This window comes from Corylus avellana, chromosome ca2 (genome assembly GCF_901000735.1).
Source record: "Corylus avellana chromosome ca2, CavTom2PMs-1.0".
In the NCBI taxonomy this organism is placed as follows: domain Eukaryota; kingdom Viridiplantae; phylum Streptophyta; class Magnoliopsida; order Fagales; family Betulaceae; genus Corylus; species Corylus avellana.
The window spans coordinates 5,512,360-5,531,542 of NC_081542.1; the positions used below are offsets into that span (position 1 = coordinate 5,512,360).

At 34.0% G+C, this 19,183-nt stretch overlaps 3 protein-coding genes and 1 non-coding gene across 4 annotated transcripts in view; 1 reads left to right on the forward strand and 3 right to left on the reverse strand.

The window, feature by feature from the left end:
* Nucleotides 1-2,502: 2,502 nt before the first annotated feature.
* Nucleotides 2,503-2,589, reverse strand: LOC132173177 (small nucleolar RNA R12). Its single transcript, XR_009439271.1, has one exon. It is a non-coding gene; the product is annotated as a small nucleolar RNA R12 (small nucleolar RNA).
* A 4,024-nt stretch (nucleotides 2,590-6,613) lies between these two features.
* LOC132171629 (uncharacterized) lies at nucleotides 6,614-8,734 on the forward strand. Its single transcript, XM_059583001.1, has 2 exons — nucleotides 6,614-6,666; nucleotides 6,826-8,734. Exon 2 carries the CDS (start codon nucleotides 6,970-6,972, stop codon nucleotides 8,623-8,625), a length of 1,656 nt encoding a protein of 551 aa, XP_059438984.1. The 5' UTR covers nucleotides 6,614-6,666; nucleotides 6,826-6,969; the 3' UTR covers nucleotides 8,626-8,734.
* A 1,256-nt stretch (nucleotides 8,735-9,990) lies between these two features.
* Nucleotides 9,991-12,392, reverse strand: LOC132170784 (F-box protein At1g55000-like). Its single transcript, XM_059581887.1, has 2 exons — nucleotides 11,978-12,392; nucleotides 9,991-10,650 (listed from the first exon to the last, which is right to left on the reverse strand). The coding sequence occupies exons 1-2, from the start codon at nucleotides 12,272-12,274 to the stop codon at nucleotides 10,276-10,278; spliced, it is 672 nt and encodes a 223-aa protein (XP_059437870.1). The 5' UTR covers nucleotides 12,275-12,392; the 3' UTR covers nucleotides 9,991-10,275.
* A 2,539-nt stretch (nucleotides 12,393-14,931) lies between these two features.
* The window catches only part of LOC132168933 (protein AUXIN RESPONSE 4), an 8,208-nt gene continuing 3,956 nt past the window's right edge, over nucleotides 14,932-19,183 (reverse strand). Inside the window, exon 2 of the mRNA XM_059580030.1 lies at nucleotides 14,932-15,424. Within this exon, the coding sequence (XP_059436013.1) occupies nucleotides 15,176-15,424 (249 nt within the window). The 3' untranslated portion in view covers nucleotides 14,932-15,175. The remainder of the gene's footprint in view (nucleotides 15,425-19,183) is intronic.

Genomic DNA, 19,183 nt, shown 5'->3' on the forward strand with positions numbered 1-19,183 from the left:
TGCTCAACCTTTTCTTCAATTTTAAGATAAAAAGAAACAACTTTGGTTTGGATAGCTTTGTAATACATGAACTTATTCCTTCCATTACAATATGTACTTCTGAAAGCTCTTTGTGATACTCTTTGCTCATCTGCATACTTTTTTCATATGATTTGCTCGATTCTTCTTGGCCACTTAAAATTGAACTTCTAGTTTCGTATCTGCCTACTCGGCTAAGGTCTATAAAGCTTAATAACTTAGTAATCAGGGACGGATTTAGGGGGGGACTGGTGACCCGTCCCCACACCCCTACTTCAAAATTACAAGAAAAAAAAAAATTTAAGGTATTTTTTACTAATCGATCCCTCCCCAAATTAAAAGCGAGCTCCATCCCTGTTAGTAGTCACTCAATAACATATGAGTTTATTGTTTAGACTCTGTCTATAACTTGTTTTAGCAAACCAAAATCTGCAATCAAATTAAGACTGATAAGAAAAAAAAAAAAACAAAAACAAAAGATTTCTAACGGTCTCCCTCTTCTGGCCATATGCCTCCCCCCGGACCCCCCTGTCCCATACACCCGAGGAGAAAAGAAGATAGCAAAAAATGAGAGAAAGAAGGAAATAGAAGGGCAAAGGTTATGGGAGGAAGAATGGGGCTAATTTATGGGCCGAATAAGTTAGGTACCCAAGTGCTAGTGGGCCTCCTACCCATTAAAGCACTTATTATATCCAAGGATGCAAAATAATGCCAACAGTGGCACTTAAGCCCATATATGCAAACAAGACATGGCTTGGAAATATCCCCATCTCCTCCAGACAAAAACATTAACAAACGAATTTAACCCCTACTCTTGGGGCTCCTGCAGTGCGCCCTCTTAAAATTTTTTAAAAAATTACAAATTTAAAAATTTCTTCTAAAGTTTTGGTATTTTTATTAAAATGGTCTCTCCAAAATTAATTTTTACCTTCAAAAAATTTAATTTTTTCATTTTCTTCCCCTCTCATAAAATTTTAGGGGAAATGCTAGGTTTCTCGTATTTTTTCCTCAAAAATTTGGTTCTTAAATGATGTATCTATTGTTTTAGTCAATAAATACATAAAATAGTGAAATAGTGACACATCACTTGAGACTCAAATTTTAGAAAGAAAAAAAAAATGAAAAACCCATAACATCATGTCGGTTGATATTATTGGCTAAACTTAATATAATTGGCTCTTAATTATGGTGATGCCGGTCCCCAAGAGGTAGCTCAATCAACAGGGATTACGCCTAATAAAGCGGAGGTCACTAGATCGAATCTCCCTCTCCCCTTTTATGTAGACATATCAAAAAAAAAATTATGATGATGCCGACAATATATATGAGGTCGATCCCAAGTAAAGAATGTGCACAAATGAAGAAAAGGATAAAGAAAAGAGAATAAAATAAAGGATCATAATACATATATATATATATATATAAAAGAGGGGGAATGAAGGAGGAGAATAAATGTTGTTATACAAAAAGAAAAGAAGGAAAGAATGTGTAGAGGCAAAGAAAGGATCTCAATTAAGTTGTTTATAAACCCACCGCTTTCATCACAAGCAAATTTGTATTTTCTTATAGCAAAGGGGCAGTAAAAGGTGAGGGGGTTAGAGCACTCCCCATTTCAATTCACTCTCATTTAAATTAAAAATTTCACGTGTTGGGCCCTACTTATTAAAAGGGAGTTTGAGCCCACACGATAAGGGGAATGTTAAACTAATAATTAAGTGATTAAATTTACCTCTTCTTATAAGCTTAAGCTTTTGAGATAATTGGTAATTTAACAAAAGGTGTTTGTGATCATTTAATTTCAATTTATCCAACAAGCTTGAAGCTCTATAGTAATGGAGAATATCCATATATCAAGTTTGAGAAGACTTATAAGTTTGACACACATGAAAATCCCCTCAATATAAGGGAAGAACAAACTTATTTTAAGCACTTGAAAAATTGATTAATTAGCACGATATTGATCCCTTTTCCTCAATTGTTCAATCACATAACATAAACGAAAAAACAGTCGGACAAAAGGGCAGACAAGCAAGACGAAAGAAGCCAAGAAAGTGAAATACGCACAATTTAATTCTTTCATTTCCCCAATTTTCTAAAGAAGTAAAAAACAAAAAACAAAAAACAAAAACAAAAACAAAGCGAGTTAATCTCAATTTACCTACATGACAAAAGAAAATGCAAATTTAAGTATTGTAATTGAATTTAGTTTTCAACTAGAAAAAAAATAAAATGAAATGAAATATTCCCTCTCACACATAACCACAATTTCATCTTATTGAGAGCATTTTCAAGGATAATCTTTTTTATCCATCATAGATAAGAATCAAGAGGCCTCAGAGACGTAATTAGAAAAAAAAATGAAAAAAAGAAAAGAAAAAGAAGCCTCTGGCCCTCAGAGAGGTGGGTAGGAATCATCAGATGGAATTATTTCCCATCAAGAGTAGCAAATAATCCAAACAATTACAAACAAAAAATCACACATTATGTTGTGAGAAGAAGGTGGATATGATGTCACATGTTGTCAAACAAAATATCAATGGGAATCCGTCTGATTTTTCTCATCATCCAACATCTTGATTCATGAACACATCCACAAAATTGTCAAGTGTATGGAATGTCTATTTGTACCAAATTCTACTTCTATAGAGCCTAACGATAGGTTTCATGATCACCCACAAAATTATCTGATCACAGAAGTGAAATATTATGCGAAAGAGCAAACAAACAAGCACATAAATAGGTGAATTGAAAGAACAAAATTGAAAAGCGACAAGTATGAAACCTTTCAAATGGAAGACTCTGGGGGGTTTCAAAGCAGATTGGAAGCGATGAAGGATGCTCGCCGCACTAGCAAAGAATGAAGGAATTAGGATCTTCTTTAATTCATTTGATTTGGAGAATATCCAGTTAGTTATATTGGAGTAATATTTTTGTCCCTTCAAAAAGTGAAAATACAAAAATAAATCCAGTTAGTTATATTGGATGAGTATTAAATGGAGAATATCCAGTTAGTTATATTGGAGTAATATTTTTGTCCCCTCAAAAAGTGAAAATACAAAAATAAATCCAGTTAGTTATATTGGATGAGTATTAAATACTATGCATGCTTCTAAGCAAGGGCCCCCGTCCTCCATGTGATAAATGTGGTGATTCTTGCCATGACAAGACTTTTGAATGTGTGAAATGTAATTTCAATCTTCACCATGTTGCTTGATCAAATATGTTCCCATATGAGAACAAATAGAAGTAGGAACTGTCTTAAAACTTCTATTATCCATTTTCTGTTTGATTTTTTCAGTGTTGTTATTTAATAATTAACTCTTTTTCTTACCTCTTTTATTGTTATGGTTTGATTTTCATAGTTAAATTTGAGAATTGGTAACAAACCTTGAAGCTAACAAGTTTTGTTTTTCGTTTGACTGGGAACCTTAGTTGAGTGGTGTTAATTGAGGGGGAATGAGTTTTGGTGCTAAAATCATCAAGTATCGAATCTAAATCGAAGCTCTTTGCAATTTCCCTTCAAAAATCCATACATGTGGCTGTGTAAACTCTTACTTCTTCTTCTCTGTCTTCAAATTAATTTCAGCACAATTTCAATACGCTACATAACTATAAACATTTTGAGACATTTAGAATAAACCGGAAATATAATGATACATACACAGACTACTGCACAAATTTATTAACAAAAATCAACAGAAAATATCAAGTAAACAGAGGAAATACAGAGGATTACAAAAGTTTAGGGTTTAGGAATTACTCAATAATGATACATTGGCTTTTGCTAAGCGTATCACTTCTCCGATGTCTTCATCCTCTGTTCTTATATTGGATTAGAAGAGGATAACAGCAAGCTCAACAACTTAGTCAAGGATAGCGTATAGCAGATAGGATATCTTATTTAAGTCATTTGTAATTCAAGCTTAAAGTCATCTGTAATTTGAATCATGTACATCTACTTACAAAGGAGATCATGTTATTTACAATTATAAATACAATCACTGTTCTACACATTCAGGAGACAGAATCATACACAAAACTTGGATCATTATAAGACAAAATCTCATATTTTGTTACCTTGTTTAGTTAACCCAAATGGTTCGAATGAATCTCCTGAGATGAAACCTTTCTTAAAACGGAACAAAATTATCAATTTTATAATTGATCAGATTTAGTCAAAATTGCATGACTCATAATTGTAGATGCAGTTTAGATATTGACTTTTTATTCTCAAGCTACAGATGATCACAATTCTTAGTTTATATTTAATTTACAACACTCACTAACTTCTCACAATTCTCAGTTTAGATGCTAATGATTATTTGACTAAGTAAATTAAGGAGGGATATGGTAGTGGCATGTCCGTTGGTTATGCTTGTTGGGATGGAGCAAAATTGTCATCCACCAGTACAACGGTGGGTGTTGCAACATTAATTTTTTTTTTTTTTTTTTTTTTTATATGTCCGCACAAGAGGGGGATTCGAATTAGTGACCTCCGCTTTATTAGGCGTGGTTTCAATGGATTGAGCTATCTCTTGGGGACTGTTGCAACATTAATTAAAGGGGTAACTTTATTGAAGACTCCTGAACTTCCACCAAATTTGACAAACTCTCATAAACTTCAAAAGCTCTTAATTTAGTTCCCTAAACTTTCAATTACTCTCAATTTGGACCCCTCTATCGTGACCCATGGTGGGTCTATTGGAGACCCACTCGGGTCTCAGGCCAGACCCGCACTGGGTTTCTAGCTAGAATTTTTTTAAAAAAAATGGAAGTAAGGGTAAATTTGGAATTTTCAAAAAAAAGTAAGGAGTATAAACATCATTGTCTCACTTTAAACGTTTTAAATCTGACGGAGTGGTCTAAATTGAGAGCAATTGAAAGTTCAGAAGACTAAATTAAGAGATTTTGAAATTTATGGGGATTTGTCAAATTGAAAGGAAGTTTAAGGGTTTTCAGTGAAGTTAGCCCTTAATTAAAACAAATCCTTTTATAAATAATATCTTCTTAAGAATATTCCAGATCCTGCATCCAACAAATTGGTGACCTGTTCACTCACCAAATGTAAAAATAAAAAAATAATAATAATAAAAAAAATAAAAATAAAAATAAAAAATTCTCTCTTCCTTGCTATTTTTTGAAAAAGTTAGAAAAGGAATAAAGAAATATTTGAAAACAATATTTAAATGAAATAATAAGAGTTGATTGTTAAAAAGACATAAATTTCTTCTAAACCAGTCAGAAGGAAATGTCTTTAAACTCATTTAAAATAGTGTCAATTGTCTATAAACATTTAAAATGCACATTAAATTTAGTCTAACTTAGTAAACTGCTGAGAATGCTTTACAAAGTTGGATAGTTAAAATAGACAAAAGTATACTTTTGACTATTTTAGTGAATAAAATTTGGTGAGACTGTTAATAATACTTTAAATAGAAAAATTATATTTTGTAAAGAAAACATATTTAATTAATAAACAAATATATAAAAACAAAAAGATAAATTATTCACGTCAATAATTTTTTCATATTTTATTAATCTAATCTTACAAATCAACCATTAGATTTATAGACTTATGGATCTCATACAAATTTAATGATAGACCTCACAAATTAAATAGTTAATCTATTAAATTTATAAGAAAATATAAATAAATTATTGATTCCAATCATTTATAAATAAGTATATGTATTTAAATTTTTTTTAAAAAAAAGAAAGAAAGCTACGAGTGCGGGGATTGCAATGACTTCCAAATTTCCAATAGAACCGTGATTTAGAGCACGCGCGTGCTCAAAACGCCAAGCAGAAAAAAAAAAAAAAAAAATTTAATTAAAAAAATAAAATAAAAATTTGCCAGCGTGCTTCACTCTTTCCAATAAATTGAATCATATTTTAGTAAATTTACTAACCGACCCACGCCTGCACCTGCAAATGAAATAATGGAGTCAATTAGGCGAATAAAGTTAGATACGTCTTGTTCATCTTTGTCGCCATACTTTGGCCTTTGCATTTGAATACTCAGGTTAGGTACAATTTTTTATTTTATTTTGTAGTAATTATGCAATGACGACCCAATTGGCGGTTCCCAATTCGTCGGCATCAGCCTTCTTTCTCGGGTTGTTTTATTATGAGTCAGCTACAACTTCCAGCAGCCTCAGGAAATTAATGATTTTGGTTTAGTGGAACATTCACTCACCACCAAATGAATAAAATATATATATATATATATATATATATATATATATATATATTTGAAAAAAAAATATTTAAATAAAATAGTAAAATTGATAAGAGTGCTTTAAAAAATTGGGTAGTTGAAATAAAGAAAAAAGGTATATTTTTAACTATTTCAATAAATAAAATTTAATGAAACTACTAACAATGCATTAAATAGAAAACTTATATTTCGTAAAGAAAACATATTTAATTAACAAAACAAATGAATGGGAGCTTCAGTAATTAGAGGCGAATAAAGTTAGTTACGTCTTGTCCATCTTTTGTCGCCATAATTTTGCGTTTTTGCAGCGGAATATTCGGCTACAATTTTTGATCTTACAAATATCCGAAGGGGGGGTGGGTTTGAAGTTATTGGGAGCTAGCTTTAAGATTTCTTCTTCTGAAGCGCTCGAAAACAGATTTGTTGTAGCTGTGAGTAATTACTATTACTATTACTTGACGCCTGCTTTTATGTGATTTGAGTATCATTTCTTTTATTGTTTGTTTAGAGGTTGAATTGTGATGCATTTAATTTGGTTATTTTTGGTGATGAGTAGTTTTGAAAAAGATGATTGTGTGGTTTTGTTGTAGATCGAGTATGGTTGAAGGCTGCACTCTGTGAGACTAATTAAGTGCGCAAAAACAGCTGGGATTAATCGGAACATTAATTTGGATCACTCGATCGTTTTCCAACAATTAAGCACAAACCTTCCAAATACAGAAATACAGAGGGAAATGGAGAGAGAGAGGGAGCTTCGACATTTCCTCCACTACGAGCATCCGTTGATCTTCAATGAAGAGCTAGATAAAGATCGTCGTGGAAGGATATGCAGTGGGTGCAGAAAACAAATGTGGGGTCCTAATTACAGTTGCAAAGAGTGCATCTACAGTCGCAAAGAGTGCATCTGGTTCAACCTTCACAAATCATGTGCAGAACTGCCCCGCGAGTTGGAGCACCCGTTGCACCCCAAACATCCCCTTCTTCTCATCTGTAAGTATTTCTCGGAAATCAAGTGCGGAGGTTGCAATAGAGAGGAGCATCAACGGGGTTTGATTTACAGTTGTTCTCACTGTAATTTTAACCTTCAAAGTAAATGTGCTTCTCTACCGCTAACTGTCCAAGCTGAAATTCATCATCAACACCCATTGACCCTCGTGCGGAAGTCTCTCTCTTTCACTTGCGACGCCTGTGGGGAAGAAGGCAAAGGTATGTTTTACTTATGTGCTATCTGCCCATTCTTGGTCCACCTTGAATGTTCTTCCTGCCCATTGCTTGTCAAACATATCCGTCACGCCCACCCTCTTCACCTCACCAATTCCCTTCAACAGCCTCAACTCAATCATTCTGACCATCGACTTTGCCTACTCTGTGTTAAGAAGGTGAACACAAACTACATGGTTTATTGTTGCTCAACTTGTGATTTCGTTACCCATCTTCATTGTGGTGCAAATGAGCTACTGTGGGATAAATCTAAAGATACAGAGCCCATTGAAGATCCATATGTTGTCAAGAAATCCAAACTGGGAGAGAACAAAGTTGAAATAGCCGTGGAAATCAAACATTTTAATCATGAGCATGACTTAAAGCTTATTGATGAGCAACTTGAGAATGACGAAAAATGTGACGGGTGTATGTGGCCTATCTACCCTCCGTTTTATACATGTAGTCCATGCAGATTCTTTCTTCACAAATCTTGTGTTGAATTATCTAGAAAAAAGTCACACCCACTTCATGGACACCCCCTCATTCTCCTTCCCAAGGCACCTTATAGTGGTGAGTGTTTTAGTTGCAATGCTTGTCAGCGCAAGTGTAATGGCTTCGTCTACCATTGTGACAAATGCCAGTTTGACCTTGATGTCCAGTGTAGTTTGATGCCTGACATCTTTAAACATGAAGGTCATGAGCACCAACTTATTCTCGACAGTGCATCAAATTCTGAAGAATGCAGTTCTTGTGATTCTAAAGGAATAGTCTTTCGTTGTGCTCATTGTGTATTTTCTCTAAATTTCAAATGCGCCACACTACCGCGTACCACAAAATACAGACCGCACGAACAATCATTCACACTTTGTTATAAAGGTGAAGATGCTTGTGATGGTGAGTATTATTGTGATATTTGTGAAGAACCACGAAATCTAAAATATTGGTTCTACTATTGTGGAGATCTCGAATTTCCTGCTCATCCCGATTGCATTCTTGGAGAAAAACCATTAACCAAGTTTGGGAAGACTTATATGTTTGACACGCACGAACATCCCCTCACTTTTGTTGACAAGAGCAAGGGTGTCCATCCTCCATGTAATAAATGTGGTCATTTATGCAATGACTGGACTTTTGAATGTGTCAAATGTAATTTCAATCTTCACCGATACCCGCAATGCTTAACATGATTGGTGTTTCAGTCTTCATAGCTGGTGCCTATTGTAGTTTTTGGTTGATCTCTTAAAATCTTCAAGGAAAATTGTTTGATTATTAATCAGAAATATCTTTTCGGTGTCATTATTTAAGAATTAACTCTTTTTCTTGCCATTTTTATTTTATTGTTTGGGTTTGATTGTTATAGTTGAATTAGAAAAAGGGAGAAGATCAAAGTGGAAAGAGTAAATGTGAAAGCCCAAATGCATAGAAAAGCTTTGCGTTAATTAAAGACGATTGTATACCTTGTTGCTTCCAAAAAGAAGAAGAAAAAGATATTTGAGGGAAAAAAACAGTTTCCTTGATGCTACCCAGCTTTCACAAGGACTAGTAACTTATGTTACCTATTTTATTATCTTGCAGGAATTACCAAGTACCCCTCCCTTGATGACTTTCTCAGAAAAAAAAAAAAAAAGCACTCTCGCTTGAGTACATGCGAATATGTTAAGAATGTTTGTGAATTTTCCATCCGAATGAGTTGGCTGGCGAGTATGGTAAGTTATTTCCTGTAAAACAAAATGTGATTCTCGGAAAAGAATTGCAACCGTAAGGGAAGAACAAACTTATTTAAGCTTTTGATTTCCAAAATATTGATACATTTTCCTCAATTATTCAACGACATAACAGAAAAGAAAACAATAGGCTTTTTTCTGACTGGGACAGACAAGCAAGACAAAATAAGCTAAGAAAGTGAAATACAAATAATTTTCTCTCATTTCCCCAATTTTCTCTAGATTTGCAATTTAAAAAACAAAGGGAGTTAATAACATCAAGCCTCGTTAAATTACCGTTTTTCTTAAAAGCTTAAACTTTATAGAAATAAATAAATTTGATCATTTAATCAATACTTTAACAATCTTCTTTACGTGTGAATTCAAACTTTCTTTTAATATGTGAGACACTGAGACCAAACACGTAGAATATTTAATTTAAATGAGGGCGAATTAATAGAGTTAGAATTCGAACTCATGACCGCTAAATCTGATACCATTGATCTATTTCATAGCTTAAGTCATCTGTAATTTATGCAATCACTAGTCTACACATGTACATCCACTTATACAATTATAAATACAATCACTAGTCTACACATTCAGTAGGCAGAATCATACACAAAACAAGTATCATTATAAGACAAAATCTCATATTTTGTTACTTATGTTTAGTTAACCCAAATGGTTTGAATGAATTTCGATGAAACATTTCCTAACCCAAAAAAACAAAATTATCAATTTTATAATTAATCAAACTTAGTCAAAATTTTATGACTCATAATTGGTTCATCCAGGTGAGGCTGAACTTTAGATGCAATTTAGACATTAACTTTTCATTCTCATAGATGATCACAATTCCCAGTTTATATTTAATTTACAACACTCATTAACTTGTCACAATTGAACCACGCACTTCCTGCAATTGCAGTTGATTACATCATCGAAAGAGTATCCATGACAAAATGAAGAAAACTCGATTCCCCTGTGCTTTGAAGAGGACAGATTCAAAGTAGTAAACTCTTTCTAACGAAAAGATAAAGAACATAAACAAGTTTAAGAAGAGCAATATTCATCATGTCTTGGGCCAATCTTCACTGTTTATTATGTACTTCCAAGTCCTTATTTGAGAAACTAGGCCAAGCCCTCCTGCCTCTCCCACCTAAGGTCCTCGGAAAATTCAGAGAGAGCAGCCCGAGGATCACCATTTGAAATAGACAAGTAATATTGGGCAGTCCCATCATCAACTTGCATGCTTCTCTTCAACGAGTCAACAATCTTCCTCTTCCCTTCTTCAGAAGTCATCTTCTTCAGCAAATGGCTGGACTTTCTATCAGGACCACCTTCAAGATACAAGACTGCCACTTCCCTTTTTGCATAGCTATCTAGCTCAATGTAGCATGTCCCATCTACAAGAATGTCAGGATTGCTTATAGGGATTAACAACCTCTCCCTTGAGTATATGCCATGGTCACTCATCATGTTGTTCAATCGTTTTATCTCCATAACCTGCTAACAAAAACAAGAACGTCAATAAACTTTGAAGAGAAAACTAACTTGTATATGCTTTACAGACAAAAGGGTTACAAAAAAGTTTTACAATCCTAAGTGAATAGCCAGAAGAACAAGTTTCCACAAAGGGAAAGGATCAAAGAGTTGGAATAGATGAACATGTGTCTGGGCAGTCTGTCCAAGTCAGCAACTAGTTCTACAATTGGTATTTGTCCACGAAATGTTATCTCATATGGAAATGCTCATGTGGCAACAGCTAGTCTAGTGCAAAGCTTTGACACCAATCTTTCAATAAAAATGATTACATATATCCATAATTCGACTCATCATGTTTTCAACCATTTCTCCATCAAACAACTGGTGAATGCTTCCCCCTGCCCACCATCTTCTTCTAGCCTCTTATGATGGTGACAACACAGGCGTGCAAACTACATAAACAAGAACCACTACATGGTAGATTTATGAGTTGAAAGCTAAAACCTCATGCAGAGGGAGCGATGTCTCGCAAGAGACTAGCAATCACCAACTAAAAACTAAAATTTCCTACTTGCAAGCATGTCATAATTATTTTAGATGAATCAATTTGCAGATTGCGAATCACCAGCGCAGCGTATTGAAACATATCGAATGACTTTTTGAATTTCCTCATGGAAAATACTGACATCACAACATGCCATTCAATGCTAAGCAGATACAAGCTTCTTTCTCGTCTCTCTCCACCTATTTTTCCTGTCTTTCTCCCACGTTTTGGAGCTCCTACTTTGCTTTCCAACACCCAAACAGAAACAACAAGCCCTTTCAGCAATTAAACAACAGGAAAAGAAAGTGGGAAACTTGTATATGAACATGGTGATCACATGGCTTTACAGCACCTAGTGCCTATAATGCCAACGAAACAATCACAATCCTGATAAAACTTGCACTCATAATAATCTATCACATGACATTCCAGAATGCTCAGACCAAATATTCGACTTTGGAACTTGAATTTCTCTTCATTTTGGGGCTTTACAAACAAACAGAAAAAATACACTCTACCAGATAATTTCGCTTACTTGAAACATTGTCTCTCGAGAGGACACCATGAAAAGGAGACAGCAATACAATTCTATAATTTCTTTGTGTTTCCTCAATTTTCTCAGAAACCAAACAAAGCGTGTAAACATTTTTTTTTCTCCTTATTATTTACTTGCTGACAATTTTGAAGCATAATCATATTTAACCACCATAACTAGGACACTAGAGAGACAACACAACAGAAAATAAAAGAAAAGGTTAATTTTGTTGTCTTTTCTCGGCAACAAAACAGTAGTCAAATCCATACCTGAACAGAGTACTTGACAGCGAGACTAGCAAGGCTGTCCCCCCTCACAAGGTGATGCGAAATGGCGAACTTGCCGATCCCGCTGTCCCTCCAGAAGCTCCCAGAGACCGGCTTTCCGACGACGTGCTTCAGCTTCCAAGGCGCCTTGAAGGAAATGGCGACGAGCTCATGGTCGGAGGCGACGGAGTTCCAGAGTCGGCACACGCAAGTCGCCCGAGCGACATCGGGGACGGAAAGCTTCTGGAGGATGAGGCGGAGGGTGTCACGGCACGTGAGCGCCCATGACTGGGAGTCCATCGGGGAGATCAGATCACCACCGTCGCTACAGATTTGGAGGATTTGGTGAGAGATTGGAATTTGGAGGAGATCCTCGCATTTTGGTGGACGACCTTGCGAGTTGCGAGTATTTTTTTTTTTTTTTTTTTTTTTTAATTTCTCAGGTTGGACTGGTTGTTGGACAAGATTGGATATTAGAGTTCCCGTACGTTGGATTAGGAATAGAATAAAGCCCCTTTTTAGTCATTTCGTGTTTTTAGCTAAAATGATTAATCAAACCACCCAAAAAAACCTTCTCCGTTGGATTATGCAAACAAGATGCAAAATGTATTTTTGTCTTTCCCTCTCTCTCTTTCTTCAAGATTTTTCCCATCTCTTTTTTCATTTCTTTTTCTCTCAAAAGATAGAAAGAAAGAAAGAATAAAAAAAAGCACATTTGAAAAATATACTATTAGGTAAAATGACGGTTTGAAATAGGGGTGCAAAGGCGGTTACGGTTAGCGGTTAGTGGCAATAACCGCTAATCGTAACCGCCCTAGCGGTTAGTAAATTTCACTAACCGCAACCGCTAACCGCCTAGCGGTTAACGGTTAGCGGTTAGTGGCCGGTTAGCGGTTAGTGAAATAGATAACCGCCCGCTAACCGCTTTTTTAAAATTGGGCTCTTTTTTTTGGCTTATTTTTTTGGGCTTTTTTTTACCCTCATTTTTTTTTCTTGTATTTTTAATATCTTCTTGGGCCCAATTGCTATAAATATTTGAATTGTCATTGGATCATATGATTAAGTGTTGATCTTATAAACTTACAAACAAACAAAAATACTTCAATTGTAGTTATAAGTAACACATTGTTTAATCCAATGTCAATTACTTAATTTGATATTATATGAATCACATTGTCATTGTCATTGTACATGAATAATTGATTAAGTATTGGAATTGTAATTGGATCATATAGTTAAATATTTATCTTATACATTTATATTATTCAATATGCATATAATATAACTATAAGCATATATATATATATATATATAAAAAATTCAAAATTGTTCAAAATTGTTAATTTTCTTTTTTTTTTTTCTTTCAAAAAATGGTTAAATTTCTTTTTCTAAAAAATGTTCAAAAAATACATTAATACTTCAATTGTGATTATAAGTAACACATTGTTGAATCTAATGTCAATTACTTAATTTGATATTATATAATCATATAGTCTCATTAAATTATATCATATGATTCATATGATTAATTATTTAAATTCTTATCATATTTACTTATAATCTTTTTTCTTTGAATTGAACTTAATATCTAATGGTAAATGGTAATGTTCAAACTCCTAAATCCTAAATTCCTAAAGTATCTAATAATGCTTTAATTAAATTGTAGACTTGTAGTTATAAGTAACATATTGTTTAATTCAATTGAATCAATTGTGATTATCATTGTACATGAATCATATGATTAACTTGTAGACTTATGACTTATGAGTTATGTCATATTATATATGTATTATTTATTATTATATAATCATATGATTTAATGATCAAGTCATCATGTGATATAATCATATCAATTATAGTGATAATATATAAATTACTAAAATTATAATGATAATACATTAATACTTAAATTATGTTTATAAGTAACACATTGGTCATTGTTTAATCCAATGTCAATTACTTAATTTGATATTATACGAATCATATCATCATTGTACATTAATAATATGATTCACTTGAAGTCTTGAATAAAGTATTTGAATTGTCATTGAATCATATGATTAACTATTGATATTATACATTTATATTATTCATATACATATGTAGACTTATATAGACTTATAGGTTTATAACATACATTGGAAATAAGTCTCTAGATATTTAATTGTTGTATTAGTATGAATTAGTATACTTATGAGTTATGTCATATTATATATGTATAATTTGTTATTATATAATCAAATGATTTAATAATCAATCTCATGTGATATAATCATATAAATTATAGTGATAATATATTAATACTCAAATTGTGATTTAATTATTTTTTTTAAAAAATTGTGATTTAATGATCAAGTGATTATATGATATAATCATATAAATTATAGTGATAATATATTAATACTCAAATTGTGATTTAATTATTTTTAAAAAAAATTGTGATTTAATGATCAAGTGATTATGTTATATGTATAATTATAAAAATATATTATATAAAAAGGCGGTTAGCGGTTAGCGGTTACGGTTAGTAGACCCAATAACCGCTAACCGCTAACCGCTAGGCGGTTATGGCGGTTAGGCGGTTAGCGTTTAATGCGGTTAAACGGTTAGGCGGTTAGGCGGTTGGCGGTTATAGCGGTTAGCGGGCGGTTTTTAACCGCCCGCCTTTGCACCCCTAGTTTGAAAAATATGACTATGAGAGAAATAATTGTTTGAAAAAATATGACCATTTGAAAGAAGTGTTAAATGATATAAAAATAATAATAAATAATCGGATGTATGATATGATAGCTATTAAATAATCGAATATAATGAGACATTCAAAATTTCATAATTTCAAGAATAGATTAGAAGAGCCTCTCAACTGGTTAGTTGAAATTCTTCAAAGAGTATTCCTGTATACGATCGTTGTTTTTCTTCATAAAATTCTATTACGCTCGGTAAAAAAGAGAGTGACATAAAGAAAATGAGTGGTCTAGTTAAATTCAGCTCGCCTTAACATACAGAGTACAACTTTACAGCTTCAAAAGTTCAAAACAATCTACAAGAGTTCAAGCTCCTTCAGTGGAGGTTTCTTGCACAACAAAACATAAGCAATACCAAGTATCAATGGCATTATAAGGAAAATCCCATGACCAAGATCTAACATCTAGCTCTGGCGCAATCACTGCCTGAAGTTGTAAAGACGGAAAGGCGTCAACTTCACCATGCATGACCAAGCCCGTAAGCATCCATGTAACCGGCACCATGAGCATGAGCATGACTATCATGGTGGTGGTCATGGCCATCATGACCATGATGATGGTGATTTTGATGATCACTGCTTTTTGCTTCATCCAACATCTTCTGAATATGCTCTGGGATAACCTCTTCCTCAACTTTTCTGACTGAATTGGGTAATGAGGACACAAACTGAACAATACTTTCAGCCAGCTCATCAGCTGCATCCTCCTAAAGATCATCAAAACAAAGAGCTTACTGGGATTTCAAATGGCAACAGAAACATTACAATAATAATAGCAAGACATTGAAAGTGAGTACTGCAGCAAACCATATGCCATAATCTTCACTCTACAGGTTACACACAACTCCCAATTCAATCACAGACAATGAAAATACTCCAAAAAATTATAGAATCCCAAGAGTAGAAAATATGCTGCTAAATCAGATAATAGAAAAAGATAAAGACAGCAGGAACACGACCCAGCCCATTTCTTAAGTTACTACGGTGAGCAACAGCATTACTTGAGTTTCAATTTCTGATTCACAAACCACCTTATAAGAAACCACAGGCAACAATTAACTTATTAAAAATTTCAACATTCAGTACTTATCAACATTTTTTAAATGATCATCACAGAATAAGCTTTATTTCAGCAGATTTCAAATCATACTTTATCTTTCCAGTGATGAGCCTAAATCACAAATCATTAACTATGATTGGCATTCTCAGGTATCCATGACCTAAACAGCCAAGCAGCCTCTATGTGAATCACTTCCAGAAAAAATACAAAGTTGTCATGAGCTGGCAGCTAGCTATATCCAAGGTAATGCATGGCTTCTTTCCAAGCTCATGCATCTGTCTAAGTTGTCGAAGATTATTGAAATAATTTTTTTGAGAACCCACCCCCCCCAAAAAGAAAAAGCACTTGGGGGGTGAGAATTCCTTTTCAATAAATTTGAGAAAAACTTCCCTTTTCTGTTTTACTTAATTCTTATGTCCTAAATCTTGCAAAACTGTGTTCTTGCACAGAGAACTGTTGCTGCCTAAAGAAGAATAGATCCGGTTTCTTGGTTTATCCTAAATTCACGGCTGAATTTTGCTTAGGGGTGGGTTCTAATAAGCCTTGTAATTGCTATTTAGATATGGTATCATAAGAACCATAACAGGAACCTACTAAAGTAGAGTAATGGCATTAAAGTTTGATGTTTGAGTTTCCTATGCATGCTGCCAGAACTAAGGAAAACCCGTTGGATTTGATTTCTTCTCTTAGAAGACATATATATGGTTTAAACAACATGATTACATGATTTCCTAAACGTTTGACATAATCATAACATGAATGACTAGTGGAGTGTGTTGTGTTCCATTGTGGAGGCCAAATAGCAAAATTTGGTTTCTGCAGAAAATTCTGCAGCACTGCAATCACCAAGAAAGGTGGTTGTAGTTCCGAAAAGATGTTTTGCAACAGAGTGCCCATAGAATAAACCATCTTTGAGTTGGCTTTCCAATGGTCCAAACCATGCATCATTGGACACATGTAGGGCTTACAGCAGAGTAATATTCGCTGACATGTTGCTGGAATTACGGCATGCACACACACAAACACATTAGTTGAACCTTGAGGACTTAAAGCCTATCTTTTTGGCCCGAGACTAGACCTGTTTAAGAGAACTTGAGGTGACTTAAAAAAGACTAGATGTAAGTGATGTTGGGACCTACACCCTGAAGAGCAAGGGAATAAGCTCATGTTGCATGATCCATGTGTAGTAAATTGAACATACGTGCATAGTGTGAACATTCAAGAAAAGCATCGAACTTGAAATATGAAAATAAGTGTCTTAAAGAAGAAAAATCAGATTTGCCACTTAGTGTGGGAGCAATGTTTAGGAGGATCAAAAAATGGAAAAGAATAAATGATATATGAAAGTGTTAACAGCCAATAATTGTTCGTAAATGTTTGCTTAGGTTGCTAAGTGAAGTGTGTTAAATTCTTGAAGCTAAGGAAAGAGGTAATTAGATATGATCGTACCTTTGCTTTTTTTCAAATTGTCAATGCAGTGTTTTTCTTAAAACTGTTTTTAAGGTATATGATATAATGTTAGCCTTTATTTGGTAGTCCTTTTATGCATCCAAAATTATGTGTTTGAAAACAGGTTAAATGAACATGATTTTATGTGCATGCTTCCGCAATGTAATGAATATGTCATAAATACGTTACGATGTTTGATGAAAAGTGAATGAAAAGAAAGAAAGGAAAGAAAAAGGAAGTGATTGAATGAATGCATGAAAAGGTTTCTAATTGTTTTTCTTGGCTGATGTGCGACAGTACGGAACTAATGGACAGGGGCAGCCATCTTGTATGGTCCACCAGTAATGGCTCACTCGAGTGCACCATAGCCTATCAAGTGATGTCCATATCCTAGACACGGCTCCAATTGTAGCCATGACAGCAGAGTCGAGATCCTTGTGATCGTCAACCCTTGCACACAAAGTGTAATTGAGTGTCGGCCACTCAAGAGATTAAGGGAAAGGTTTATGATATGTGTGAATGTTGACTTGTACTTTTTCATGTTTTTGAAATGAAAGTTGTTTCCAATTTCATTTTACTGTATGTTTAATCTACTTACCAAGTATTCAACTCACCCTTTGTTTTTATGTATTACAACAACACAGATGATGTCATGGATGGTTCTTAGGGCTGTTAAGTGAGCGAAGCGTCTCGCGAGCAAGCTCGGGCTCGGCTCGCATAAGCTCGGCTCGTGCTCGACTCGAATATTAAATGAAGCGCTTCGTGAACACAAATCCTGGCTCGAATATTAAACGAAGCAAGCTCGGCTCGACTCGACTAAGCTCGTGAGCTCGGCTCGTAGAAGGCTCGCCTCGCTTATTAGGCTCGGCTCGTATATTTTTTATCAAGTAACAAATAACAATATATAATCAACATTACTCATTTACTCAATAATAACAAATATATTATATACCTTTGTTTTTTTTTTTTTGTTATTTATGTATATGTGTGTATATATATTATATATATAATATATGTATATATTAATATAAAAACATATAAGAAATATATATATATATATATATATATTTCTTATATGTTTATATATTATCATTAATAACTATTTTTTAAAATTTTAATTGATTATGTTAGTTGATTATTGTAATGTTGGGATTAATTTGTTATGTTTGTTTAATGTTCTTTAGCATTTTAGTTGATTTTGTTAGTTTTAATTGTAAGGTTGACATTAATTTGTTATGTTTGTTAATGTTCTTTAGTATTTTAAGGTGCAAAATATTCTGTATGGATGATTTTTGTAATCTAATACACTTAAATTACCAAAAAAAAAAAAAAAACAGCGATTCGAGCTTTCGGGCACCATTTAAACATAAAATTGACGAGTTCGAGCTCGAACAGGATTCCAACCCTATCGAGCAGAGCTCGAGCAGCAAAGTCGGGCTCGAGCCTGGCCCAAAAATAAATGAGCCGAGCCTGGACAGCTCAAGCTCGCCCAAGCTCTGCTCGTTTACACCCTTACCCACAATCCTAAGGAATTAGTTGGGTAATTCCCGTAAGATGGCCCATGTAATGCCAGCCCACACTGGGCCTTGGTCCAGTTGACCCAAAATCCAATACAATTTCATATATAACAAAAAAAAAAAAAAAAAAAAGTAATCAAGGATCCAAAAGCAACCAAAAAAGGATACGAAAGCTCTCCGTGACGTGTCAGTTTCCTATTAGCCTGATTCTTGACAGGTGGCCAAAGAATGGTGCTAAATCCACGTGTATCACAGGGATTGGTAGGAGCAACGTGGAAGAACATGCAGACCCTCGCCTCGGTTCTCTAATATTAAATCCAATAAACACCAAATATTGGAAGGAAATATAATGTAATCTGAATTCTTGGACCCTCTCTGTTATCTCTGTGCTTATACGAGTGAAGCTTATATTTATCTGTACAACACAAAAAGTGTTTGCG